Genomic DNA, 9,260 nt, shown 5'->3' on the forward strand with positions numbered 1-9,260 from the left:
TCTTGGTAAATTTCTTTTCTGTAACGGTTGTAATTAATTTATTTTTCGTATACACAACTTATTTATTATATACACATATATATTGTATATCGTATTTACACAAATTATAAAAAAATATTTACATGATATCTTATCAAATTTTTCAATGACTATAGAAAATCATTATCATGATTATAGAGAGAACGATTTTTTATTACTTACACTCTTATCGCTTGTCTGCGCAGACAATTGCTATCAATATAAGCCAGTGACTGCCTTCTTTAATTTAGTCGTAGTCAAATCGTACTAGAGTCCACATCGATCCATCTATTTCAATTATCCATTCGAAAGACAAAATGGATATCATGTTGATTTCTTTAATACTCGCAGCATTTATAGCCTTGTATTTCTACCTAGTGCAAAAAAACAAGTATTGGCAAAATCGTGGAGTATTTTGCGCAGATGGAGCCCTGCCGGGAGTCGGTCATATGTTATCGGTGCTCTGCATGAAAACAACATTCACTGAGTACTTTCAGAAGATCTGCCATAATAATAAAAGTCATAGTATGGTGGGAATCTATAAGTTTATGTCACCGTTATTGATAGTTCTCGAGCCGGATTTGGTGAAGACAGTGTTGCAGACTAATTTCTCAAACTTCCATGTGAACGCTGCAAAGATTAATCCTGATTTAGATCCCCTTCTGTCGAAACATCCTTTTTTTTCGCATGGCGACAAATGGCTAATTGGTAGAAAGCGGTTGACTTATGCATTTTCCAGCATGAGACTAAAAATCCTACTTGAGAGCGTCAAGTCGGTGTGCGTAATGCTCGAGAATTATCTCGATAACAAGTTGAAGAAAACTGGAAAAGTGGAACTAGAGTTGAAAGACTTGTGTTCCAGATATACTACGCAGGTTGCGGCGGCCGCTGGTTTTGGCGTAGACGGATTTTGCTTTGATGATGAGAAACCAGATAAGTCCTTCCGAAAAATTGGCAAGCAGGTTTTAGAGCCTTCCGTACGGAATGCGATAATATTTATGCTTATATTTGTTATCCCACCGTTGAATAAAATCCTCAAAATGAGCATTGTTCCAAAGCATATCGATCGTTTCTTCAGAACGTTAGTCGCGGATCTTATGCAACAACGACGAGAAGAAAAAATACCTAGAAACGACTTTCTTCATTTGATGGCAGAATTGGAGCGGATTTCAGACGAAAAATTTGACCTCGAAATGCTTACATCTAATATAATAACATTCTTTATCGACAGCTATGGTACTTCCAGTACAGCTATGAGTTTTGTTGGTTTTCAATTAGCCAATCATCCAAAGGTGCAAGAGAAATTACGCAAAGAAGTGATGACTGTACTCGACAAGTATGATGGTATGATAACTTACGAAGGCTTGAAGGAGATGACGTACATGGATCAAGTTTTGAATGAGTCAATGAGGCTTGTACCTGTATTGGGATCATTGATTAAACGATGTACTGAAGAATGCGAGCTGAGAGGATCCGATGGCGTCGTCTGTCGCGTGGAACCTGGAACGGAAATCTTGATATCTACCCAAGCTTTACACAATGATCCTCGGTACTGGAAAGATCCTGAAGTGTTCGATCCCGAAAGATTTAGTACAGACAAGAAACACAATATTCAAAAATTTACTTTTCTTCCCTTCAGTGAAGGTCCGCGGAACTGTGTCGGGATGAGAATGGCTCAATTGCAAGTGAAGGCGGGTCTCGCTGCAATTCTGAAAAAATATAGTCTGGAACTTTCTCCGAGGACACAAGTACCTCTGAAAATGATACCCGGGGCAAACTTACCATCACCAAAAGGTGGTCTGTGGGTCTTCTTCCGACAGCTTTAAATATTGTATATACTATTTTTTTCAAGCTATCGTATGTTAATTGCAATTAGAATTCTTATATTCAAAAATAAAATGTGTAGTTGTGGGAATAAAATTATTTTTAATATTATCCATCTCTAATTATTGAGAAGAATCTTTATCAAGAAATAAAAAATATGTAACAGATGTAATATAACAGAATTATAAAATTTCTTTAAATGAGTGTAAACATATTTTTTAAACATATATATATATATATATATATATATATATACATATATATAAAATTTTTCATATTCTATAAAAATGTATCAAACTATGAGTTAACAGACAAACTCATATAAACTGAAAATCTTTCTTCAATTATTCATTATAATATTTAATGTTCAATATGTGATTGATAACGCTTTCTAGCATCAAATGAGATTTATGATAATACTTCATATTTATTTATCGTTCTTCATCGTCGGCTGTAATTTTATATGTTTTTATTATGTATATATATTATAAATGACATCTATTTATTTTATTATATATATACGTTAATCTAACAAATATACTTCATTATTTTTTTTAAATTTTAGTCTCAGTAAGCATGTTTGCGAAGATCTCAACAAACTTAGGAGGTTCTTGTTATGTAATATTAAAACAATAAAAATTATTATCAACTTTAGAATTTAGATATATTACTTATATAATTTATATTACTTATATATTTAGGTATAAAATAAAATATACACAGACACACACACACATACACGCAGAAAGCATTAATAAAATATTGCATGTATATAGAATACAAAATCTTTTTTTAATTCTAATTATTATCCGAAGATTTTTTAAATTTATTATTAATGTAATCATTACAAAAATTTCTTGGTAAATTTTTTTTCTGTAACGGTTATAATTAACTTATTTATCGCATACACAACTTATTTATTATATACACATATATATTGTATATCGTATTTACACAAATTATAAAAAAATATTTACATGATATCTTATCAAATTTTTCAATGACTATAGAAAATTATTATTATGATTATAGAGAGAACGATTTTTTATTACTTACACACTTATCATAGTCTATGGCCGGTATTCATAGTCCGATCTTATATTTGAGATCGTCTTAAGTTCGAGCTTGAAATGCTACGCAGCTATTTGATTAATTGAATGAGGTCTTAAGTCAACTTCTAAGCAAACTTAAGACGATTTTAAATATAAGATCGGACTATGAATATCGGCCTATGATTCTTATCGCTTGTCTGCCCAGACAAATGCTATCAATATAAGCCAGTGACTGTCTTCTTTAATTTAGTCGTAGTCAATTCGTACTAGAGTCTACATCGATTCATCTATTTCAATTATCCATTCGAAAGATAAAATGGATATCGTGTTGATTTCTTTAATACTCGCAGCATTTATAGCCTTGTATTTCTACCTAGTGCAAAAAAACAAGTATTGGCAAAATCGTGGAGTATTTTGCGCAGATGGAGTCCTGCCGGGAGTCGGTCATATGTTATCGGTGCTCTGCATGAGAACAACTTTTGTCGAGAGCTGTTACAAGATCTATCAGAATAATCGGAGTCGCAGTATGGTGGGAATCTATAAGATTATGTCACCGTTATTGATAGTTCTCGAGCCGGATTTGGTGAAGACAGTGTTGCAGACTAATTTCGCAAGCTTCCATTTGAACGCTATAAAGATTAATCCTGATTTAGACCTCCTTATGTCGAAACATCCTTTTTTCTCGCATGGCGACAAATGGCTAATTGGCAGAAAGCGGTTGACTTATGCATTTTCCAGCATGAGACTAAAAATCCTACTTGAGAGCGTCAAGTCGGTGTGCGTAATGCTGGAGAATTATCTCGATAACAAGTTGAAGAAAACTGGAAAAGTGGAACTAGAGTTGAAAGACTTGTGCTCCAGATATACTACGCAGGTTGCGGCGGCCGCTGGTTTTGGCGTAGACGGATTTTGCTTTGATGATGAGAAACCAGATAAGTCCTTCCGAAAAATTGGCAAGCAGGTTTTAGAGCCTTCCGTACTGAATATAATAAAATTTATGTTTATATTTGTTATCCCACCGTTGAATAAAATCTTCAAAATGAGCATTGTTCCAAAGCATATCGATCGTTTCTTCAGAACGTTAGTCGCGGATCTTATGCAACAACGACGAGAAGAGAAAATACCTAGAAACGACTTTCTTCATTTGATGGCAGAATTGGAGCGGATTTCAGACGAAAAATTTGACCTCGAAATGCTTACATCTAATATACTAACATTCTTTATCGACAGCTATGGTACTTCCAGTACAGCTATGAGTTTTGTTGGTTTTCAATTAGCCAATCATCCAAAAGTGCAAGAGAAATTACGCAAAGAAGTGATGACTGTACTCGACAAGTACGATGATATGATAACTTACGACGGCTTGAAGGAGATGACGTACATGGATCAAGTTTTGAATGAGTCAATGAGGCTCGTACCTGTATTGGGATCAATGATTAAACAATGTACTGAAGAGTGCGAGCTGAGAGGATCCGATGGCGTCGTCTGTCGCGTGGAACCTGGAACGGAAATCTTGATACCTACCCAAGCTTTACACAATGATCCTCGGTACTGGAAAGACCCTGAAGTATTCGATCCCGAAAGATTTAGTTCAGACAAGAAACACAACATTCAAAAATTTACTTTTCTTCCCTTCAGTGAAGGCCCGCGAAACTGTGTCGGGATGAGAATGGCTCAGTTGCAAGTAAAGGCGGGTCTCACTGCAATTTTGAGAAAATACAGTCTGGAACTTTCTCCGAGGACGCAAATACCTCTGAAAATGTTACCCGGGATCATATCATCACCAAAAGGTGGTCTGTGGGTCTTCTTCCGGCAGCTTTAAATATTGAATATACTATTTTTTTCAAGCTATCGTATGTTAATTGCAATTAGATTTCTTATATTCAAAAATAAAATGTGTAGTTGTGGGAATAAAATTATTTTTAATATTATCCATCTCCAATTGTTGAGAAGAATCTTTATCGAGAAAAAAAAAATGTTTACACTCATTTAAACAAATTTCATAATTCTGTTCTTTCTTTTTGTGATTTATATGATTCAATATGAATTATATAATTATATATATATATATATATATATATATATATATACATATATATAAAATATTTCATGTTCTATAAAAATGTATCAAACTATGATTTAACAGACAAACTCATATAAACTGAAAATCTTTCTTCAATTATTCATTATAATATTTAATGTTCAATATGTGATTGATAACGCTTTCTAGCATCAAATGAGATTTATGATAATACTTCATATTTATTTATTGTTCTTCATCGTCGGCTGTAATTTTATATATTTTTATTATATACATATATTATAAATGACATCTATTTATTTTGTTATATATATATACGTTAATCTAACAAATATATTTCATTATTTTTTTCAAATTTTAGTCTCAGTAAGCATGTTTGCGAAGATTTCAACAAACTTAGGACGTTCTTGTTATGTAATATTAAAACAATAAAAATTATTATCAACTTTAGAATTTAGGTATATTACTTATATAATTTACGTATATTACTTATATATTTAGGTATATTACCTATATGATTTATATATATTACGTACATAATTTAGGTATAAATTTAAAAGAGCATGTTTGACAGAGCATGAATCTACTATCTCATATGATACGTATAGAAATACATATTCTTTTATTTTATTTTTATCATTATTCAACGATTTCTCTAATTTATTATTAATATAAAATAGTCATTACAAAAATTTCTTAATAAGTTTCTTTTAATGGTTATAATAAATATATTTATTTTATATCGTATAAAAGTATTTATACAAATTATAAAAAAGTATTTTCATAACAAGTCATAAAATTTATTCAGTAACTATTGGAAATTATTAAAATCAGCGACTTTTTGTTACTTATTTTTTAAATTAAAATACTTACGAAGACTTGAAGGAGACGGATCTATGGATCAAGTTTTAAATAAATCGAGGCTCGTATCTCCATTGGGAATATCGCTTAAAAAATGTACGAAAAAATGTTAGCTAACAGGATCCGATGGGATTGTCTGTCGCGTGCAACCTGGAAAAAATCTTGATATCCATTCAGGTTTTACACAAAAATCCTCGATATTGAAAAGATTCTAACACGATATTGAAAAGTGTTTAACTCTGAAAGATTTGATCCAGACAGGAAACATAACATCGAAAAATTCGCTTTTTTTGACTTCAGTGAAGATCCGCGAATGTTCGGGATGAAAATGCTCTACTGTAAATGAAGGCAGGTTTAATCGTAATCTTGAGAAAATATAATCTGGAACTTTTTCTCCGAAGACACAAGTATCTCAAATGATGCTTGTGACACTCTCACCAACACCAAAAAGTAGTCTGTGGGTTTTCTTTCGACAGCTTTAAATGCATTTTTTGAGTTGTATATGTTATTTGTCACTCTTTATCTTTGGCTGTATTTTTACGTACTTTATCCTGTATATATTATAAATATACAGTAGATTGTATCCATTTTTATTATTTTATTGTTGTACTAAATATCTCTTCATTTTATTGTTTAACCATGTCTTCATTTATGTTAATCTAACAAATATACATAAATTGTTTAATTTCTGAAATTTCAATCAATACTGAAATAATACAATAAAAACTTACAATTAATTTTAGAAATTAAATTGGAAAAGAACATACATTAATGTATATTCTAGTGTATATTCTATAACTATTTTATTAATAATATCCCATACAGCACAAAAAGGCCAAAAGACGTCTTAAAGACGTCTAAAGGACTTTAAGACGTCTTTAAGTAGTCTTTTAGATGTCTTTTAGACATGTGTGCTGTCTGGGATATCTATACTGAATGCATATTTCTCTATTTTATGTTAATAATTAAAAATTTTTCCTAATTTATATATTGACAATAAAATAGTCACTGCAAAAATTTTTTAATACATTAATTCTATATAACGGTTATAATTAATATTTATATCGTATAATTCTAAAAAAATTTTTGCATAATATATCGTAAATTTTATAATATATGTATTATATATTGAATAATTCTAAAAAAAATATTGCACAATATCTCTAAAAAATTATTTTAATAATCATTAGAAATTATCAGAGTGAATTCTTATTATTCTTATCTGTGCAATCTCGCTTATTTATTAGCTAATCGTTATCGGTATGTACGCGTATCTCGGTGACGATGATTTTTCGCTTTCTACAATTCAGTCGCAGTTGATACGTACTCAAGGCTACATCGATTATTTCAATCATTGTGCTAGTTTTCTTGATAGTCGCAACATTTATAGCTCTCTATTTCTACTTAGCGCGATACAACAAATATTGGCAAAATCGTGGAGTTTTCTGCGCAGATGGAGCTCTGCCAGGAGTCGGTCATATGTTATCGGTGCTCTGCATGAGAACAACTTTTGCCGAGAGCTGTTACAAGATCTATCAGAATAATCGGAGTCGCAGTATGGTGGGAGTCTACAACTTTATGTCGCCGTCGTTGATGGTCCTCGAGCCGGAGCTGGTGAAGAAGGTATTGCAGACTAATTTCACGAGCTTTCATCAGAACGTTCAGAAAGCCGATCCTGATTTGGATCCTTTGTTGGCGAATCATCCTTTTGTTACTTATGGTGATAAATGGATAACCGGCAGAAAGCGCTTGACCTATGCATTTTCCAGCATGAGACTGAAAATTCTGTTTGAGAACGTCAAGTTGGTATGCGTAATGCTCGAGAACTATCTAGATAAAAAATTGAGTAAAAACGGTAAAGTGGAACTGGAGCTGAAGGATTTTTGCTCTAGGTATACCACGCAAATTGTGGCTGCCACTGGTTTCGGCATAGACGGATATTGCTTCGATGATGAAAATGCAGATAAGTCCTTCCGAGAAATTGGCAAGCAGATTGTAGAGCCTTCTATGCGGACCGCAATCATGGTTATGCTTAGAATTCTTGTCCCATCGTTGAATAAATTCTTTAAAGTAAGCATTATTCCGAAGCACATCGATCATTTCTTCAGAACGTTGGTCGCGGATCTCATGGAACAACGACGAAAAGATGGAATACCTAGAAATGATTTCCTTCATTTGATGGCAGAATTGGAGCAGATTGAAGGTGATAAGATTGATCTCGAGATACTGGCATCTCATGCATTAATTTTCTTCATCGACGGCTATGACACTTCCAGCACTATTATGAGCTTCGTTGGTTTTCAATTAGCCACTCATCCAAAAGTGCAGGAGAAATTACGCAAGGAAGTAATGACTGTACTCGACAAGTACGGTGGTGCGATGACTTACGAAGGCTTGAAGGAGATGACATACATGGACCAGGTTTTAAATGAGTCACAGAGAATCATAGCCGCAGGAGCAGTCTTGCAAAAAGAATGTACGGAAGAATGTGAGCTAAGAGGATCCGATGGATTGATTTGTTGTGTGCAACCTGGAACAGAGATTTTAATACCCGTCCAGGGTCTGCAGGAAGATCCTCGGTATTGGAAAAATCCTGAGGTGTTTGATCCTGAAAGATTTAGTCCAGAGAATAAACATAACATTCAGAAATTCACTTTTCTTCCCTTCGGTGAAGGTCCGCGAATGTGTGTCGGGATGAGAATGGGTCTACTGCAAATAAAGGCGGGTTTCGTTGCAATTTTGAGAAAATACAGCCTGGAACTTTCTCCGAGGACGCAAGTACCCTTGAAAATGAAAGTCAATACAATGTTACCAGCGCCGAAAGGTGGTCTGTGGGTTTTCTTTCGACAGCTTTGAAGTGTAAAAATCTTCTTTTAAACTGAAGTTATAATCAAGATTATTATGTAAAAGTAAAATATGTAGCTGATCTTTTTGTTTAGAAATAATTTTTTTAAGTTTCTTTTTAAAATTGCCATTTGTATAAAAATTTAAAAAAATATGATATGCATGTAGAGAATTGCACATATTTATAATACATTCTCTTTTTATCCATTATAACTTCATATATATTTTATACATTATAACTTCATATATAATTTATAATCATACTATTTTTTAAAATTAATGCTAAGTTATAACTGAGGTTAATTAATAAGCCGAAGGAAACTTTAATCAGTTATTTTAAACTTTAATCAATTATCGTAACATTTAAATTAACGCCTTAAGTATCTAATGATTTATAACGCTCAGTGAAAAATAACATAAGGTACTAAATAAGATAGAATTTTTATTCGCATAATATATATTTTGCTATCGATATTTTCTATTCTCGATTTACATTGACATTTTTGATATTTTTGAGAGAATCATTATGTTAATTTAACTGTATAGATTTTAAACGTTTAGAAAAAATAGTTGCATTTTTAATCTTCTAATATTTATCATTGTATTTCGATAAAGCGCAA

The 9,260-nt window shown here is 32.3% G+C and overlaps 2 protein-coding genes across 3 annotated transcripts; both read left to right on the top strand.

Annotated features, from left to right (window-relative positions):
• Positions 1-251: 251 nt before the first annotated feature.
• LOC105251524 (cytochrome P450 6a2) lies at positions 252-4,824 on the top strand. 2 transcript variants are annotated; one of them, XM_020027604.2, is made up of 2 exons: positions 252-1,806; positions 4,679-4,824. In XM_020027604.2, the coding sequence occupies exons 1-2, from the start codon at positions 336-338 to the stop codon at positions 4,714-4,716; spliced, it is 1,509 nt and encodes a 502-aa protein (XP_019883163.2). In that variant the 5' UTR covers positions 252-335; the 3' UTR covers positions 4,717-4,824. The 2 variants fall into 2 exon arrangements, with proteins under 2 accessions (XP_019883163.2, XP_019883164.2); XM_020027605.2 differs by lacking the exon at positions 4,679-4,824 and having other exon boundaries at positions 252-1,567; positions 1,658-1,973.
• Positions 4,825-7,119: 2,295 nt separating this feature from the next.
• On the top strand, positions 7,120-8,755 carry LOC105251525 (probable cytochrome P450 6a13; the record flags this gene model as incomplete). Its single annotated transcript, XM_011258400.3, has 1 exon — positions 7,120-8,755. A coding segment is annotated over one exon (1,533 nt), but the record flags the coding sequence as incomplete, so codon positions are not given.
• Positions 8,756-9,260: the final 505 nt, after the last annotated feature.

The sequence above is a fragment of the Camponotus floridanus genome, unplaced genomic scaffold, assembly GCF_003227725.1.
Source record: "Camponotus floridanus strain SB8 unplaced genomic scaffold, Cflo_v7.5 scaffold37, whole genome shotgun sequence".
Lineage (NCBI taxonomy): Eukaryota > Metazoa > Arthropoda > Insecta > Hymenoptera > Formicidae > Camponotus > Camponotus floridanus.